Raw genomic sequence first — 21,016 nt, 5'->3', positions numbered from 1 at the left:
CTGAACATGTCTAACAAATGTGCATCTCCAGTTCCACATCTTGAAAAATGTACATTTGGACGTACCCCAATTCTAAAAAGAAAGCTCAGTATCCTATAAACTCTATGAACAAGGTATATCTGGGAGAGACTCTGAAATTCACATGGGGACAGTCTAGGAGTGAGTTCCAACACGTCTTTCCACTGTTCTTCATAATCAGAACCACATCTGCTTCCTATTTTAATGTAGGGTGGATGGTCTAATATGCGAGACTGTAAGAGTTTCTGATAGACGTTTGAAATTAAAACAGTTGTGTATTTTGCTGCTGCTATTGAGACTAGTAAATAATTTTTCCATATATCTAGTGCTGCAGTGCTAAACTGAGTCAGATATACCTGCCTAAGTTGTAGGTATCGAAAGAAGAGGCTGTGAGGCAATCCAAACTCTTGTAGTTTGTTAAAGCTTTTAAGTATTCGACTTTTTACTAACTGATCTGAAGTCTGAATTCCGCTTTATTCCCAAGCTCCGAAACCAGTCAAAAGTCCACAGGTCGCTAATTTTGCCATAATGGGGTGAAATTACAGTATTCCTTTATCCCCAACAGTCTCTTCCCTGTCCCACACCTTGTACATCATCGCTAAGGTCGGTCTCTATCTGTACTTTGTGCCCACCTCCAGTACGTATATGGGTGACACACATTTTTTGTCTTGAAGATCAAGTCTGTCATTCTTGCCCAGACTCTTTTTCCCAACCTATGAAGATGTTGTATCGGCGAAGCTATAAAAATAGATCCATGGATCTGGAATCTCCTCAGTTTTTTCCCTTTGAAGTGATGCCAGTTTTATCCTTGCATTTCGCTTGCACCATATCACTTCTCTGAATATTGACCTTTTGGAATATGGGAGGAGGGATCCAACATGGGGAATTGTGAAGAAAATACAACAATTGTGGCATCAAAATCACTTTAATGAAATTCCCTAGCTGGTGCAATTGTTTCCGTATGTGGGAGAGGGTCAGTGTGAATATAGATAACTTATCCCAATTGATGCTTAGGTCTGATCTCGGACCAAACTCTTTTATATGTCATTATTGGCCCACGCTATATCGTCCACATACAGTAGTGTCATCGGCACAGACTCACCTTCTCTATGATGTTATTACATGTAAAACCAATGAAGTCCTTGGAATCTCTGTTTACTTGCCAGCAGCTCATTGCTAATCCAAATAGGACAGGTGACAGTGGGCGCCCCTGTCGTGTACCCCTGCCCAACTCACATGGCCCCGACCATTTACTCTCAATCTAGCAGACATGACCCATAGAGAACATTGACCCAATTTATAAACTTGTGACCAAATCCCATTTTGCCCAATACTTTCCATAAATAATTCCAATGGAAGCTGTTGGAAGCTTTCATAGCGTCACGGACATTATTGTTCTATTTCCAGCCTCGTTATTACTCATCTGTATAGTAAGATATCACCGTCTGCTGTTGGTCCCGTAGATCTCTTCAGCATCAATCCTGTTTGTCTTCATGGATCACTTCCGCTTTCATTTTATTTCCCTATTGGCGAGTACTTTGGCCAATATTTAATTATCTGCAGGGACTCAGGATATCGGACAATACGAGTCAGGGGACTCAGGGTTTTCTCCCGGACAATAATTGCTTCATTCATAGATATGGGCGATCTTTCTACTGATGCGGCTCCTCAAAGACCCCCAATAATTCTGGTAACGAGATCCCCCCCCCCCCCCCCCCCATACTCTTTATAGGATTCTCCTGGGAAACCATCAGACCCCGGGGCTTTTTCATTCTGGAGTTTACTCACTGCCCCCTCCAACTCCTCTACTGTTCATGGTCCATCCAAGAGCAAACTAGGATCTACAGACAGTTCAGGGGGCTAAGAATAAACTAGGATCTATGGACAGGTCAGGGTGCAAAGAGCAAACTAGGATCTACGGACAGTTCAGGGGGCTAAGAGTAAACTAGGATCTAGACAGTTCAGATAGCGAAGAGCAAACTAAGATCTACGGACAGTTCAGGGAGCGAAGGGCAAACTAGGGTCTAGGACAGTTTAGAAAGCAAAGAGCAAACTAGGATCTACAGACAGTTCAGGGAGCGAAAAGCAAACTAGGATCTACAGACCGTTCAGGGAGCGAAGAAGAGGAAACTAAGATCTACGGACAGTTCAGGGAGCATTATACTGTCTAAGTACAGGGATATATCGTTGTCCTGGGCTGTGGAGTTACACAGGTATATTTTTCTATAGTACAGTATGTACTTAATGTGCACAAGATATCTGAGGGGTCCATACACACGCACGGATCCGCTCCATACACTCACATGTCTCCGCTTTGTACACACACAGCTCTGCTCCGTACATCTCATACACACACGACTCTGCTCCGTACACCTCGTACACATGGCCCTGCTCCGTACATCTCGTACACATGGCCCTGCTCCGTACACCTCGTACACATGGCCCTGCTCCGTACACCTCGTACACATGGCCCTGCTCCGTACACCTCGTACACATGGCCCTGCTCCGTACACATGGGTCTGCTCCGTGCACCTCGTACATACGTGGCTCTGCTCCGTACACCCTGCTCCGCACACCTCACACACGGCTCCACTCCGTACACCTCATACACACATGGCTGTGCTCCGTACACCTCGTGCACACATCGCTCCGCACTCCTCATACACACATGCCTTTCTCCGTACACACACACATCTCCATTCCATACACCTCGTACACACGGCTCCGCACACCTTATACACACACGGCTCCGCTCCGTACACCTCGTACACACACGGCTCTGATCTGTACACCTCGTACACACACGTCTCCGTTCCATACACCTCATACACACGGTTCCGCACACCTCACACACGGCTCCGCTCCGTAAACCTCGTACACACACATCTCTGCTTCGTACACACATGGCTCTGCTCCATACACCTCGTACACACATGGCTCCGCACACCTCATACACACACACGTCTCCGCTCCGCACACCTCACACACACACGGCTCCACTCCGTACACCTCGGACACACATGGCTCTGCTCCGTACACCTCGTACACACATGTCTCCGCACACCTCATACACACACGTCTACGTTCCATACACCTCACACACACACACTGCTCCACTCCGTACACCTCGGACACACATGGCTCCGCTCCGTACACCTCGTACACACATGGCTCCGCTCCGTACACCTCGTACACACATGGCTCCGCTCCGTACACACATGGCTCCGCACACCTCGTACACACATCGCTCCGCTCCGTACACACATGGCTCTGCTCTATACACCTCGTACACACACGTCTCCGTTCCATACACCTTGTACACACAGCTCCGTACACCTCATACACAAATGGCTCTGCTCCGTACACCTCATACACACATGGCTCTGATCTGTACACCTCGTACACACATGGCTCTGATCTGTACACCTCGTACACACACGGCTGGCTCTGATCTGTACACCTCGTACACACGTCTCCGTTCCATACACCTCGTACACACGGCTCCGCACACCTCACACACGGCTCCGCTCCGTAAACCTCGTACACACATGGCTCCACTCCGCTCACCTCATACACACATCGCTTTCTCTGTACACCTCGTACACACACACACATTTCCATTCCATACACCTCGTCCACACGGCTCCGCACACCTCATACACACACGGCTCCGCTCACCTCACATACACACATGGCTCTGATCTGTACACCTCGTACACACACGTCTCCGTTCCATACACCTCATACACACATGCCTTTCTCCGTACACCTCGTACACACACACACATCTCCATTCCATATACCTCGTACACACGGCTCCGCACACCTCATACACACACGGCTCCGCTCCGTACACACACGGCTCTGATCTGTACACCTTGTACACACACGTCTCCGTTCCATACACCTCGTACACACGGTTCCGCACACCTCACACACGGCTCCGCTCCGTAAACCTCGTACACACACGTCTTCGTTTCGTACACACACGGCTCTGCTCCGTACACCTCGTACACACATGGCTCCGCTCCATACAACTCATACACACGTCTTCGCTCTGTACACATCGTACACACATGGCTCCGCTCCGTACACACATGGCTCTGCTCTATACACCTCGTACACACAGACACACACGTCTCCGTTCCATACACCTTGTACACACGGCTCCGTACACCTCATACACACATGGCTCTGCTCCGTACACCTCATACACACGTCTCCGTTCCATACACCTCGTACACACGGCTCCGCACACCTCACACACGGCTCCGCTCCGTAAACACATGGCTCCACTCCGCACACCTCATACACACGTCTCCGCTTCGTACACACATGGCTCTGCTCCGTACACCTCGTACACACACGGCTCTGATCTGTACACCTCGTACACACGTCTCCGTTCCATACACCTCGTACACACGGTTCCGCACACCTCACACACGGCTCCGCTCCGTAAACCTCGTACACACACGTCTTCGCTTCGTACACACACGGCTCTGCTCCGTACACCTCATACACACATGGCTCAGCACACCTCATACACACATCGCTCCGCTCACCTCATACACACATGGCTTTCTCCGTACACCTCGTACACACACACACACACTTCCATTCCATACACCTCATACACACACGGCTCTGCTCACCTCGTACACACATGGCTCTGATCTGTACACCTCGTACACACACGTCTCCGTTCCATACACCTCGTACACACGGCTCCGCACACCTCACACATGGCTCTGCTCCGTACACCTCGTACACACATGGCTCCGCACACCTCATACACACATGCCTTTCTCCGTACACACACACGTCTCCATTCCATACACATGGCTCCGCTCCGTACACACACGTCTCCGTCCATACACATGGTTCCGCACACCTCACACACGGCTCCGCTCCGTAAACCTCGTACACACGTCTCCGCTTCGTACACACGGCTCTGCTCCGTACACCTCATACACACATTGCTACGCTCACCTCATACACACTGCTTTCTCCATACACCTCACACACACGTCACCGTTCCATACACCACGTACACACAGCTCCGCACACCTCACACACACACGGCTCCACTCCATTCACCTCGTACACACATGGCTCCGCTCGTATACACATGGCTCCCTTCCGTACACACATGGCTCCGCTCCATACACCTCGTACACACATGGCTCTGCTCTATACACCTCGTACACACACACATCTCCGTTCCATACACCTTGTACACACGGCTCCGTACAACTCATACACACATGGCTCCGCACACCTCATACACACATGGCTCCGCTCTGTACATCTTGTACACACACGGCTCCGCACACCTCACACACGGCTCCGCTCCGTACACCTCGTACACACATGGCTCCGCTCCGTACACCTCGTACACACATGGCTCCGCTCTGTACACCTCGTACACACATGGCTCCGCTCCGTACACCTTGTACACACATGGCTCCGCTCCGTACACCTCGTACACACATGGCTCCGCTCCGTACACCTCGTACACACATGGCTCCGCTCCGTACACCTCGTACACACATGGCTCCGCTCCGTACACCTCGTACACACATGGCTCCGCTCCGTACACCTCGTACACACATGGCTCCGCTCCGTACACCTCGTACACACATGGCTCCGCTCCGTACACCTCGTACACACATGGCTCCGCTCTGTACACCTCGTACACACATGGCTCCGCTCCGTACACCTCGTACACACATGGCTCCGTTCCGTACACCTCGTACACACATGGCTCCGCTCCGTACACCTCGTACACACATGGCTCCGCTCTGTACACCTCGTACACACATGGCTCTGCTCTATACACCTCATACACACAGACACACACACACGTCTCCGTTCCATACACCTTGTACACACGGCTCCGTACACCTCATACACACATGGCTACGCTCCGCACACCTCGTACACACATGGCTCTGCTCCGTACACACATGGCTCTGCTCCGTACACCTCGTACACACATGGCTCCGCTCCGTACACCTCGTACACACATGGCTCTGCTCCGTACACCTCATACACACATGGCTCCGCTCCGTACACCTCATACACACATGGCTCCGCTCCGTACACCTCGTACACACATGGCTACGCTCCGCACACCTCGTACACACATGGCTCTGCTCCGTACACCTCATACACACATGGGTCCGCTCCGTACACCTCATACACACATGGCTACGCTCCGCACACACGCGTTTCCACTTCGTACACCCTGTACACACACGGCTCTGCTCCGTACACCTCGTACACACACGGCTCTGCTACATCCACACTGTAAACCCCTCCTGACCCCACATATAAACTTCCCCTCATCCAGCACAGCAGAGTCCTGCATAGTCCATACACTGAGGCCCTGATCATGTGACCCCTGACTCCTCCCCTCCTGTGACCTCATCACAGGTCCTGTGCGCACAGAAACAGAATAGCGTGTGGCTCTGCAGGACGGGTAGGTGCTGGAGGTTCTCCTGTACACACAATGCTCTGCGCTGTCCTCCTCGTACGCTCGCGGCTCCACTCTGTCTAACAAGGGCAATCAGGCTGTAGTCCTGACCGAGCTCACCCACTAAACACAGTCTGAAGACCCCCTGGCCACTTGCAGATGTAATACAGGGCTGACACAGCCTGTTCCCCCAAGGGTTCCCTTCGCTTCTCTGGTCACCATAATCCAGGCATTGAGAGTCCGGGAATGCAGCTGTAGCAGTGAAAATAACTTTTATTGACCACTGGTCAAACTTCAACACTGGATTCCTGCCCTCTCCCTGACCCACAATGTCCGCAGTAGTCCAATCGCTGGAATCTGGACGCCTGAGACCCCTTCAGCGAAGGCCCTTTCCCAAGTCCTAGGAGCCTGTGCTGTAATCCTTCAGTCCATATGACTCTTTGATCCGGGGCAACAAATCTCTCCCCTCTGGGGGTCTGGCAGTGCTCCTTCAGCAGCACACATCTGCCTCCCTGGCCAAGGTACCCTAACTGACTGGGAGTGGGGACAGCAGCTTCCTTTTTCCTCTCTGCTGCTGGCCCGGCCCACAAGTTTAACTGTTTCTGTCCCTGCCTCTATTACGTGCATAACAGACATAACACATTAGGGTGGTTTCTCATTTGCGTTTTTTTTTTTTGCGTTTTTGCAGTAAAAAACGCATGCGTTTTTTCCCCTATATTTAACATTAAAAACGCATGCGTTTTTTTGTATGCGTTTTGACGCGTTTTTGCAACGCATGCGTTTTTTTCTGCATGCTTTGTGTTGCAGAAATGCAACATGTAGTATTTTTAGCGGCGTTTTTTTTTTTGCCACAAAACGCATGCGTTTTTTTGCGGCAAAAAAATGCATTGCTGTCTATTCAAACGCATGCGAATTTAACCACATACATTTGCATGTGTTTAAAAAAAAAAAAAAAACACACTGATAAACCACCCCACACCATAAAATTGATAAAGGGATCCTACCCCTAACCCTAATCCCTTTAAGGGTAGGGGTAGGGTTAGGGTTAGGATACCTTTAGGGTTAGGATCCCTAACCCTACCCCTAACCCTAGCTCTTTCTGTTTATAGTGGATTTTTTACTTTATTTTGATGATTGGCAGCTGTCACACATTTATCTGCATGCGTTTAAAAAACTCAAACGCATGAAAAAACGCATGTAAACGCGTCAAAACGCCCTGTTTTTTTTCACGACATGCAAAAACGCATGCGTCAAAAAAACGCAGCGTTTGCACGCGTTTAGACTTGAACAAAGAAGATCCAGGAAAACATACTCAGAAGGGAGGTAAGAACATTTCTAAAACAATCCACAGCGAGGAGATTGGAACAAAACAAAATCCTCTAAACTGCATGCTTGCAAACGCCAGAAGCCTGACAAACAAGATGGAAGAACTAGAAGCAGAAATATCTACAGGTAACTTTGACATAGTGGGAATAACCGAGACATGGTTAGATGAAAGCTATGACTGGGCAGTTAACTTACAGGGTTACAGTCTGTTTAGAAAGGATCGTAAAAATCGGAGAGGAGGAGGGGTTTGTCTCTATGTAAAGTCTTGTCTAAAGTCCACTTTAAGGGAGGATATTAGCGAAGGAAATGAGGATGTCGAGTCCATATGGGTCGAAATTCATGGAGGGAAAAATGGTAACAAAATTCTCATTGGGGTCTGTTACAAACCCCCAAATATAACAGAAACCATGGAAAGTCTACTTCTAAAGCAGATAGATGAAGCTGCAACCCATAATGAGGTCCTGGTTATGGGGGACTTTAACTACCCGGATATTAACTGGGAAACAGAAATCTGTGAAACCCATAAAGGCAACAGGTTTCTGCTAATAACCAAGAAAAATTATCTTTCACAATTGGTGCAGAATCCAACCAGAGGAGCAGCACTTTTAGACCTAATACTATCTAATAGACCTGACAGAATAACAAATCTGCAGGTGGTCGGGCATCTAGGAAATAGCGACCACAATATTGTACAGTTTCACCGGTCTTTCACTAGGGGGACTTGTCAGGGAGTCACAAAAACACTGAACTTTAGGAAGGCAAAGTTTGACCAGCTTAGAGATGCCCTTAATCTGGTAGACTGGGACAATATCCTCAGAACTAATAATACAGATAATAAATGGGAAATGTTTAAGAACATCCTAACTAGGCAGTGTAAGCGGTTTATACCTTGTGGGAATAAAAGGACTAGAAATAGGAAAAACCCAATGTGGCTAAACAAAGAAGTAAGACAGGCAATTAACAGTAAAAAGAAAGCATTTGCACTACTAAAGCAGGATGGCACCATTGAAGCTCTAAAAAACTATAGGGAGAAAAATACTTTATCTAAAAAACTAATTAAAGCTGCCAAAAAGGAAACAGAGAAGCACATTGCTAAGGAGAGTAAAACTAATCCCAAACTGTTCTTCAACTATATCAATAGTAAAAGAATAAAAACTGAAAATGTAGGCCCCTTAAAAAATAGTGAGGAAAGAATGGTTGTAGATGACGAGGAAAAAGCTAACATATTAAACACCTTCTTCTCCACGGTATTCACGGTGGAAAATGAAATGCTAGGTGAAATCCCAAGAAACAATGAAAACCCTATATTAAGGGTCACCAATCTAACCCAAGAAGAGGTGCGAAACCGGCTAAATAAGATTAAAATAGATAAATCTCCGGGTCCGGATGGCATACACCCACGAGTACTAAGAGAACTAAGTAATGTAATAGATAAACCATTATTTCTTATTTTTAGGGACTCTATAGCGACAGGGTCTGTTCCGCAGGATTGGCGCATAGCAAATGTGGTGCCAATATTCAAAAAGGGCTCTAAAAGTGAACCTGGAAATTATAGGCCAGTAAGTCTAACCTCTATTGTTGGTAAAATATTTGAAGGGTTTCTGAGGGATGTTATTCTAGATTATCTCAATGAGAATAACTGTTTAACTCCATATCAGCATGGGTTTATGAGAAATCGCTCCTGTCAAACCAATCTAATCAGTTTTTATGAAGAGGTAAGCTATAGGCTGGACCACGGTGAGTCATTGGACGTGGTATATCTCGATTTTTCCAAAGCGTTTGATACCGTGCCGCACAAGAGGTTGGTACACAAAATGAGAATGCTTGGTCTGGGGGAAATTGTGTGTAAATGGGTTAGTAACTGGCTTAGTGATAGAAAGCAGAGGGTGGTTATAAATGGTATAGTCTCTAACTGGGTCGCTGTGACCAGTGGGGTACCGCAGGGGTCAGTATTGGGACCTGTTCTCTTCAACATATTCATTAATGATCTGGTAGAAGGTTTACACAGTAAAATATCGATATTTGCAGATGATACAAAACTATGTAAAGCAGTTAATACAAGAGAAGATAGTATTCTGCTACAGATGGATCTGGATAAGTTGGAAACTTGGGCTGAAAGGTGGCAGATGAGGTTTAACAATGATAAATGTAAGGTTATACACATGGGAAGAAGGAATCAATGTCACCATTACACACTGAATGGGAAACCACTGGATAAATCTGACAGGGAGAAGGACTTGGGGATCCTAGTTAATGATAAACTTACCTGGAGCAGCCAGTGCCAGGCAGCAGCTGCCAAGGCAAACAGGATCATGGGGTGCATTAAAAGAGGTCTGGATACACATGATGAGAGCATTATACTGCCTCTGTACAAATCCCTAGTTAGACCGCACATGGAGTACTGTGTCCAGTTTTGGGCACCGGTGCTCAGGAAGGATATAATGGAACTAGAGAGAGTACAAAGGAGGGCAACAAAATTAATAAAGGGGATGGGAGAACTACAATACCCAGATAGATTAGCGAAATTAGGATTATTTAGTCTAGAAAAAAGACGACTGAGGGGCGATCTAATAACCATGTATAAGTATATAAGGGGACAATACAAATATCTCGCTGAGGATCTGTTTATACCAAGGAAGGTGACGGGCACAAGGGGGCATTCTTTGCGTCTGGAGGAGAGAAGGTTTTTCCACCAACATAGAAGAGGATTCTTTACTGTTAGGGCAGTGAGAATCTGGAATTGCTTGCCTGAGGAGGTGGTGATGGCGAACTCAGTCGAGGGGTTCAAGAGAGGCCTGGATGTCTTCCTGGAGCAGAACAATATTGTATCATACAATTATTAGGTTCTGTAGAAGGACGTAGATCTGGGGATTTATTATGATGGAATATAGGCTGAACTGGATGGACAAATGTCTTTTTTCGGCCTTACTAACTATGTTACTATGTTACTATGTTACATGCATTTTTTTCACCATGCGTTTTTCTTAAAAAACGCATGCGTTTTGAAACGCAAGTGTGAAACCAGCCTTACAGAGGAACATCACAATACAATGTATAGCTCATACTACAGTACTACACAATCAGTGCAATTAATGCAAAAACACACACATTACATCACGGTACATAAAGTGAAGAGTGGGTCACGTGGAAGGAGGAGAGGGAGCAACTGAGGGGACCTGCCACCTCCTTACATGTCCACCTCGTACACACGCGGCTCCGCTCCGTCCACCTCGTACACACGCGGCTCCGCTCCGTCCACCTCGTACACACGCGGCTCCGCTCCGTCCACCTCGTACACACGCGGCTCCGCTCCGTCCACCTCGTACACACGCGGCTCCGCTCCGTCCACCTCGTACACACGCGGCTCCGCTCCGTCCACCTCGTACACACGCGGCTCCGCTCCGTCCACCTCGTACACACGCGGCTCCGCTCCGTCCACCTCGTACACACGCGGCTCCGCTCCGTCCACCTCGTACACACGTGGCTCCGCTCCGTCCACCTCGTACACACGCGGCTCTGCTCCGTCCACCTCGTACACACGCGGCTCCGCTCCGTCCACCTCGTACACAGGCGGCTCCGTCCACCTCGTACACACGCGGCTCCGCTCCGTCCACCTCGTACACACGTGGCTCCGCTCCGTCCACCTCGTACACACTCGGCTTTATTTAATGTGACATATCTAGGGCTGGGTGGACAGATGGAAGTTCAAATTCTGGTCCATGACTCAAACTTTTTAGAAAGTTCGGTCTGGGTACCAGAACAGCACTCAAACTTCCACCTGAATCCGAACCCCATTGAGAATAGTGGATATTTGAACTGCTAAAAAAGGAAAAAAAAATGTTTTCCCTCTCCTCCACCACTGATTTCTCTTGAACACTGGAGAAGCAGAAAGTCCGTGTTCTGTGTTCAGGCCCGAAGCGTGACAGTCCGCTACAAACGCCGAATGTTTCAGTTCGGGTTCGCCCATCTCTAGACATATTCTTTCAAATCATAGCTTTATTCTTTCAGAATATCTCTGTGCATAACACCAAAGGCTGGTGGAGCTGGTGCTTGTAAACCTAATTCTATCAGAATTGTACTATTGATACATTTTCATTTTCTTCTAGCATCAATGGGACTTTGTTGAATATGTGGTCAGGGAAAGTTAAGTCTAAGTCCAGATTAACTCTCCTGTGCACCCTAAGGCTATGTGCACACCTTGCGTCGGGTCCCTGCAGGTTCTCCCGCAGCGGATTTGATAAATCTGCATGGCAAAACAACTGCGGTTCTCCCTGCAGATTTATCGCGGTTTGTTCCGCGTTTTCCGCTGCGGGTTTCCGCCTATACTATTGATGCTGCATATGCAGCAATATGCAGCATCAATAGTAATGTTAAAAATAATAAAAATTGGTTATACTCACCCTCTGATGTCCGGATCTCCTGGGCGCTGCACCCGGCGTTCCGGTTCCAAAGATGCTGTGGGAGAAGGACCCTTCGTGACGTCACGGTCATGTGACCGCGACGTCACCGCAGGTCCTGGTCGCACAGCAACTCTGACCGGACGGCCGCGTGCAGCGCCCAGGAGCTCCGGACATCAGAGGGTGAGTATAACCAGATTTTTTATTTTTTAACCCCAAATATGGTTCCCAGGGCCTGGAGGAGAGTCTCCTCTCCTCCACCCCGGGTACCACCCGCACATTATCCGCTTACTTCCCGCAACGTGGGCACAGCCCCATGCGGGAAGTAAGCGGTTCAATGTATTCCTATGGGTGCAGAATCGCAGCGATTCTGCACAAAGAAGTGACATGCTGCGGGTTGTAAACCGCTGCGTTCCCGCGCGGTTTTTCCCGCAGCATGTGCACAGCGGTTTGCGGTTTCCATAGGGTTTACATGTTACTGTAAACGCTATGGAAACTGCTGCGGACCCGCAGCATCAAAATCGCGGCGGTTCCGCGGAAAAAACCGCTAAGTGTGAATATAGCCTTAGAATATCTTTGCTAAGATATTCTTTGTATTTGTCCTAAAGAGCACAGGGAATGAAAGGTGCACAGGTTGTAGTTATTACAGTAAACAGGTTTGGAAGTTGAGCGAGTGAAGGATGCCTCCTGCAATGTCATGTCCCAGTGTGGATTCTCTTCAATCAGACCATGCTTCTGGCGTCCCTCCCTGTACGTTTCACACAGTTTAGCATCAACTGCATATATGTCTGAAAGATGTCAGCTCAGGGACAGTGTGAGGCAGTAAACGTAGGTAATAACATTCTGCATTGTTTGGATGAACTGAATATAATGAACTCCTCACAAATGGATGTGCTTCACACAAGATAAATAAAGCTGTTAATGTTGTATTAGGTGATCGATCAGCTCTTTCTTCTGTATTATTGTGAAATAAACGCGTCCATTTTCAAGATGGATGCTGAGATGAACTACAGTCTGATGTCTTTCACGGATAGGAAAAAATAGTAATCGCCACATTTGATAGAGCATAATCTCATCAGATGCACATTTTTGTGTCCCTGAAAAACTGCCATATCACTGCCCTTACAGTGATATGAGTGATATCACAGTGATATCACAGGTTGCCACCATCAGGTGGCAACCTGATGAAGACGGCGACTGGCCGTTGAAACGTGTTGTAGAATAAAGATATTTTAATTTGCGACCTTGTACTGAGTGCTCCTCCTCCATATCCTCTTCCCTCTCTTGAGGTTACACGGCTGGAGCTGCTGCAGGCTGCCGCTTTCAACTAATAGATTTTGCTCCTCAAAACTTCATCTGCAGCGCTCCACAGTGCCAGCATTCTTATATTTTCTCACTGCAGCTTAAACCTATGGCCTAGCAGAGGTAGTACCTCAGGGTATCTACGGTCCATTTTATGGCTAAGCACTCTTTCTCAACGATGGCATAGTTCCTCTCTCATGAAGAGAGCTTCCAGCCCAGATACAGGACGGGATGCTCCTCCCCATTCATTTCCTGAAATAGCACAGCTCCCCAGCGAACTTCTGACGCATCTGTCTGGACCACAAACTCCTTGCTGAAGTCTGGTGTGACCAGAATCTGATGTTTACACAGAGCCTGCTTCAGCTCCTGGAAAGCCATCTCAGACTCAGCAGTCCATTAAATCAATGACGATCTTGTGCCTTGAAGGAGGTCTGTCAATGACGCAGCAATCATAGCGAACATTGGGATAAACCTCAGATAGTAACCCACAATTCCAAGAAATGCCCTCACTTGCTTCTTTGAAAGTGGTTGTAGACATTTATGGATTGCCTCAATCTTGTTTACCTGGGGCTTGATTTTGCCCCTCCCGACAACATTGCCTAGGTATTTGGCCTCATCCTTGCCTATGGCACATTTTTTGGGGATTTTTTTATGGTGAACCTCTCATTTCTCAACTCATCCAGGACTGCTTGTACCTTTGGTAGATGACTACCCCAGTCAGGGCTTAAGACCACAATATCATCTAGGTAGGCAGCTGCATATTTATGTGAAGCCAGGATCCGATCTATAGCCTTCTGAAAGGTTGCGGGAGCATGCTGCTGTCCGAAAGGCATTCTGGTGTATTGGAAACACCAATCAGGCGATAAGATGGCAGTCTTCTCCTTTGCAATCCCGGACAGTAGCCCGTCATTAGGTCGAGGGATGTAATATACCTCGCGGTTCCCAGTCTCTCAATGAGATCATCCACCAGAGGGATCAGATATGCATCACATTTGGATCCCTCATTCAGCTTGCGTTAATCATTGCAAAACCCACACTCACCGTTGGGCTTCGGCACGAGGACGATAAGACTCGACCAACCACTTTTCGACTCCTCAATCACCCCGAGGTCTAACATCCTCTTCATCTCATTTACAATTACCTCCCCATGTGCTTCGGGAATTCTATAGGGCATGAGGTTCAGCCTTACATGTGGCTCTTTCCATCATGTAACTGCCCACATGATTAGGACATCACACAGGTCCTGTCATCTCTGTAGGTGGAGATAAAGTGGACATTCTCCCACCCGCTCTATGAATGTCCACATAAATGCAGCCAACTATGCAATTTTAACATAACCATCACAACACGTAGTGTGCTGGAGGAAAATACTCTGGATTCATATCACTGACCTTATTAAGAGCAATGACACATACCTCCCCTCTATTACATTACCAGTGACTTTGTCACAACATAAAGAAGAAAACGAAATCTGTAAAATAAATCTTATCATATTTTCCCTTATTATCTTCAGTAATTGTATTATTACACAGGATTTATATGATGTTACTTTGGCTCATCTTCTTCTCATTAAGGTCTCTACAATATCGGATCCTCTCAGTGAAGATCTTCTATATAAGAGAATTTTCCTAATTTTCCAATTAAAGATGGATATGGACAGATACAAGATGGCGGAGAGGATATTTCACCTCACCCTAGAGATCCTCTTCCGGCTTACTGGAGAGGTGAGAGATTCTGATGACGTCACATTACATCATTCTTATCTATGGGAATAACTGATGGACAGAACTGGAGAGGTGAGGACTCTGGAAATGTCTGTAATGAGATTTATTAATGTGTCTCTCCATAACCAGGATTACACAGTAGTGAAGAAGACCTCTAGTGACTGCTGTCAGGACCCTGTGTCTGAGGAATGGGGAAGTCCCCTGAGCCCAATCACGGGGCCTCCACCTCACCCCCTGATACATGAGGACATCAATGACCAGAAGATCCTAGAACTCACCTACAAGATCATTGAGCTGCTGACTGGAGAGGTGACACTGCTGGGGCATTATACATTAACGATATAAAGGGTTTGGGGAGATGACTATCATTGTATGTGTCAGGTTCCTATAAGGTGTCAGGATGTCGCTGTCTATTTCTCCATGGAGGAGTGGGAGTATTTAGAAGGACACAAAGATCTGTACAAGGACGTCATGATGGAGGTTCCCCAGCCCCTTACATCACCAGGTAATAGACAGGACTAAATACACACAGCATATAATTATCTGTATATAAAGAATAAATTCAGTCCCTGTATGTGTTTCCTCCAGATCTATCCAGTATGACGATAACACTAGAGAGATATACCCATCCTCTTCTTCCACAGGACTGTAAACTAGAAGATCCCAGTGTTCCTCAGAATCATCAGGTAGATGGAGAGAAGGTGTCATGAGATCTCCCCTATGATGTGTAGACGGCTGTGAAGGTCTTGTGCTCAGTCTTGTTTTATCCACCAGTATTATATGTTTTATACTTGTGTAATGAGAACGGTGGAGATGGCAGGATTAGACCTGATCATAGATGTGACTTCTCCATTTGTCGGTGACTTTTACAATATTGTTTCAGGGTGAAGATCTGACCCATATTAATACTACAGAGACATATGTGAGGGTTGATGAGTGGTGTAAAGAAGAGATTCTTACATATGACTACCCAGGTGAGTAGTAACCACTAAATACAGAGAAATCACAGATTCTTCTCACTCACCGGCTGTGGCTGCTTTATCAGTGGCGTAGTCCGGCTGTATTACAATCGTGTGATCACCATTTTGCCTCTAGACCACAACATTCTCCTGCACCCAAAACTGTTCAAATTACTTTGGGCATTGAAAGCCTTTTTCTATATGACTTACAACCTAGCCCCTGGGATTAGGAATGACAGCATATGTAGAATGTGCTGACAAGTTAGAAAATCACTTGAAGAAAAATATTATGGTTGATTGCTAAGAGAAAAGGAGGATAATGATGCTTTTGGCTTCCTAGAATACTGATATATCTTATTGGATGTGTAGCCCTGTGCTTGGATCCTCTGCAGGGTGTCCCGTTGTGTCACCTTGCGAGGACACTGGCTTATTCACCACCCCGGCCCACGGTGCACTCCTCGGCATGCTCCAGTTCCTTCCTTCTTCCTTTTTTGTGCATGCCACACTGTGTCTCGGCAGCATGCCTACGGCACGGGTGCACATGGTAAATGCTCCCAGCAGGTTCTGGTAAGCATGCAGTAAAATGTGCTTGCACCTGCAAGGTGTCTCCCATCTATAGCTGGGAGACATCTTTTATTAAAGGCACCCACCCTTATTGGGAGTTGCCTGAGCAACTCTTATAGTTCTGATATGTGGTTGGTAATTGCATGTTGCCAGGACCCCTTCCCTAGTCTGATAGTGTCCTGTATACCCGTGAATCTGTCATAGTTGCCCGTGTATTCCTGTGACCACTTCTGCTGTGTCCATATATTGTGTTCGCATCGATGGTACCTGTCTGCCACACTGGCGGCTGAATACCAAGCCAGAAGATGTGAACTTATCCTTGTGGTCGCCCTGTCTGCACATTGTAAACCTGTCCCTGTGGCTGTCCTCTGTGAACTTGTCCTGAGGAACCATCCTGTCTAAACTTGCCCCAATAGGATGTACTAACTGATCTTATCTCAAGTGGCTGTCCGGCTCTATACAAGGAGCAGAATTAGCATCTCTGCCCTTTGGGGAAAGCAGCTACGGACGGATTTTGCCCTGGAGGTACCTGGCAGCTACCTGCCGCAGGAGTCTGACCTCCTCACTAGAGGCTCCAGCGAATACCAAGGTAGCTGCTTAGTCACGCTCCTCCAGGGTAAGTCTGGTCCACGAACCACATGCGCCACCTATGAGCGTAACAGCATAAATCTATCATCTTTCTTCTGTGCTGTTGAATGTGCTCATATGGTCCCTGCAAGACCAGGTCCAGTCTTTCAAACTTCACTTTATGTTCAACAACATTAACCCCTTCATGACCCAGCCTATTTTGACCTTAATGACCTGGCCGTTTTTTGCAATTCTGACCAGTGTCCCTTTATGAAGTAATAACTCAGGAAAGCTTCAACGGATCCTAGCGGTTCTGAGATTGTTTTTTCGTGACATATTGGGCTTCATGTTAGTGGTAAATTTAGGTCAATAAATTCTGCGTTTATTTGTGATAAAAACGGAAATTTGGCGAAAATTTTGAAAATTTCGCAATTTTCACATTTTGAATTTTTATTCTGTTAAACCAGAGAGTTATGTGACTCAAAATAGTTAATAAATAACATTTCCCACATGTCTACTTTACATCAGCACAATTTTGGAAACAAAATTTTCTTTTTGCTAGGAAGTTATAAGGGTTAAAACTTGACCAGAGATTTCTCATTTTTACAACGAAATTTACAAAACCTTTTTTTTTTAGGCACAACCTCACATTTGAAGTCAGTTTGAGGGGTCTATATGGCTGAAAATACCCAAAAGTGACACCATTCTAAAAACTGCACCCCTCAAGGTGCACAAAACCACATTCAAGAAGTTTATTAACCCTTCAGGTGCTTCACAGCAGCAGAAGCAACATGGAAGGAAAAAATTAACATTTAACTTTTTAGTCACAAAAATGATCTTTTAGCAACATTTTTTTTATTTTCCCAATGGTAAAAGGAGAAACTGAACCACGAAAGTTGTTGTCCAATTTGTCCTGAGTACGCTGATACCTCATATGTGGGGGTAAACCACTGTTTGGGCGCACGGCAGGGCCTGGAAGGGAAGGAGCGCCATTTGACTTTTTGAATGAAAAATTGGCTCCACTCTTTAGCGGACACCATGTCGCGTTTGGAGAGACCCTGTGTGCCTAAACATTGGAGCTCCCCCACAAGTGAACCCATTTTGGAAACTGGACCCCCAAGGAACTTATCTAGATGCCTAGTGAGCACTTTAAACCCTCAGGTGCTTCACAAATTGATCCGTAAAAATGAAAAAGTACTTTTTTTTCACAAAAAATTTCTTTTCGCCTCAATTTTTTCATTTTCACATGGGCAATAGGATAAAATGGATCCTAAAATTTGTTGGGCAATTTCTCCTGAGTACGCCGATACCTCATATGTGGGGGTAAACCACTGTTTGGGCACACGGCAGGGCTCGGAAGGGAAGGCGCGCCATTTGACTTTTTGAATGGAAAATTAGCTCCAATTGTTAGCGGACACCATGTCGCGTTTGGAGAGCCCCTGTGTGCCTAAACATTGGAGCTCCCCCACAAGTGACCCCATTTTGGAAACTAGACCCCCCAAGGAACTTATCTAGATGCATATTGAGCACTTTAAACCCCCAGGTGCTCCACAGAAGTTTATAACGCAGAGCCATGAAAATAAAAAATAATTTTTGTTTCCTCAAAAATGATTTTTTAGCCTGGAATTTCCTATTTTGCCAAGGGTAATAGGAAAAATTGGACCACAAATGTTGTTGTCCAGTTTGTCCTGAGTACGCTGATACCCCATATGTGGGGGTATACCACTGTTTGGGCACATGCCGGGGCTCGGAAGTGAAGTAGTGACGTTTTGAAATGCAGACTTTGATGGAATGCTCTGCGGGCGTCACGTTGCATTTGCAGAGCCCCTGATGTGGCTAAACAGTAGAAACCCCCCACAAGTGACCCCATTGTGGAAACTAGACCCCGAAAGGAACTTATCTAGATGTGTGGTGAGCACTTTGAACCCCCAAGTGCTTCACAGACGTTTACAACGCAGAGCCGTGAAAATAAAAAATCATTTTTCTTTCCTCAAAAATGATGTTTTAGCAAGCATTTTTTTATTTTCACAAGGGTAACAGGAGAAATTGGACCCCAGTTATTGTTGCGCAGTTTGTCCTGAGTATGCTGGTACCCCATATGTGGGGGTAAACCACTGTTTGGGAACACGTCGGGGCTCGGAAGTGAGGGAGCACCATTTGACTTTTTGAATACAAAATTGGCTGGAATCAATGGTGGCGCCATGTTGCGTTTGGAGACCCCCAGATGTGCCTAAACAGTGGAAACCCCTCAATTCTACCTCCAACGCTAACCCCAACACACCCCTAACCCTAATCCCAACTGTAGCCATAACCCTAATCACAGCCCTAACGCCAACACACCCGTAACACTAATCACACCCCTAACCACAACCCTAATTCCACCCCTAACCCTAAGGCTATGTGCCCACATTGCTGATTCGTGTGAGATTTTTCAGCACCATTTTTGAAAAATCCGTGGGTAAAAGGCACTGCGTTTTACCTGCAGATTTACCGCGGATTTTCAGTGTTTTTTGTGCGGATTTCACCTGCGGATTCCTATTGAGGAACAGGTGTAAAACGCTGCGGAATCCGCACAAATAATTGACATGCTGCAGAAAATACAACGCAGCGTTTCCGCGCGGTAATTTCCGCACCATGGGCACAGCGGATTTGGTTTTCCATAGGTTTACATGGTACTGTAAACCTGATGGAACACTGCTGCGAATCCGCAGCGGCCAATCCACTGCGGATCCGCAGCCAAATCCGCACCGTGTGCACATAGCCTAATTCTAAAGGTATGTGCACACGCTGCGGAAAACGCTGCGGATCCGCAGCAGTTTCCCATGAGTTTACAGTTCAATGTAAACCTATGGGAAACAAAAATCGCTGTACACATGCTGCGGAAAAACTGCACGGAAACGCAGCGGTTTACATTCCGCAGCATGTCACTTTCTGCGGATTCCGCAGCGGTTTTACAACTGCTCCAATAGAAAATCGCAGTTGTAAAACCGCAGTGAAATGCGCAGAAAAACCGCGGTAAATCCGCAGAGGACCAGAATACATGTGCACATACCGAAACCCTAACCCTAACCCTAGTTCTTACCCCAACCTTAGTGGGGAAAAAAAAAATTTCTTTATTTTATTATTGTCCCTACCTATGGGGGTGATAAAGGGGGGGTTCACTTACTTTTTTTTTTATTATTTTGATCACTGTGATAAAACCTATCACAGTGATCAAAATGCACATTGGAACGAATCTGCCGGCCGGCAGATTCGGCGGGCGCACTGAGTATGCGCCCGCCATTTTGGAAGATGGCGGCGCCCATGGAGAAGATGGACGGACCGCGGGAGGCTCGGTAAGTATGATGGGGTGGGGGGGAGCACGGGGGGGTGGATCGGAGCATGGGGGGTGGATCAGAGCACGGGGGGGTGGATCGGAGCATGGAGGGGGTGGATCGGAGTGCAGGGGGTTGGATTGGAGCACGGGGGGTGGGATTGGAGCACGGGGGGAGCGGACAAGAGCACGGGGGGAAGCGGACAGGAGGACGGAGGGGAGCGGAGCAGTGTGCAGGACTGATCGGAGGACTGGAGGGGGATCGGTGGCGGTGGGGTGGGGCAGACCAGTGTTTCCAGCCATGGCCGATGATATTGCAGCATCAGCCATGGCTGGATTGTAATATTTCACCAGTTTTAATAGGTGAAATA

The 21,016-nt window shown here is 47.1% G+C and overlaps 2 protein-coding genes across 2 annotated transcripts in view; one reads left to right on the top strand and one right to left on the bottom strand.

Annotated features, from left to right (window-relative positions):
- The window catches only part of LOC138666512 (zinc finger protein 721-like), a 620,944-nt gene that overhangs the window by 166,134 nt on the left and 433,794 nt on the right, over positions 1-21,016 (bottom strand). The gene's annotated exons all lie outside the window — the stretch shown is intronic.
- Positions 6,460-21,016, top strand: part of LOC138663690 (oocyte zinc finger protein XlCOF22-like) — a 29,558-nt gene continuing 15,001 nt past the window's right edge. Inside the window, exons 1-6 of the mRNA XM_069749986.1 lie at positions 6,460-6,499; positions 15,093-15,242; positions 15,372-15,551; positions 15,624-15,747; positions 15,831-15,928; positions 16,126-16,216. Of these exons, the coding sequence (XP_069606087.1) occupies positions 15,165-15,242; positions 15,372-15,551; positions 15,624-15,747; positions 15,831-15,928; positions 16,126-16,216 (571 nt within the window). The 5' untranslated portion in view covers positions 6,460-6,499; positions 15,093-15,164. The remainder of the gene's footprint in view (positions 6,500-15,092; positions 15,243-15,371; positions 15,552-15,623; positions 15,748-15,830; positions 15,929-16,125; positions 16,217-21,016) is intronic.

This window comes from Ranitomeya imitator, chromosome 2 (genome assembly GCF_032444005.1).
Source record: "Ranitomeya imitator isolate aRanImi1 chromosome 2, aRanImi1.pri, whole genome shotgun sequence".
Lineage (NCBI taxonomy): Eukaryota > Metazoa > Chordata > Amphibia > Anura > Dendrobatidae > Ranitomeya > Ranitomeya imitator.
Note: the sequence above shows the minus strand (reverse complement) of the source record. Positions and strands in the feature narration are given on the sequence as shown.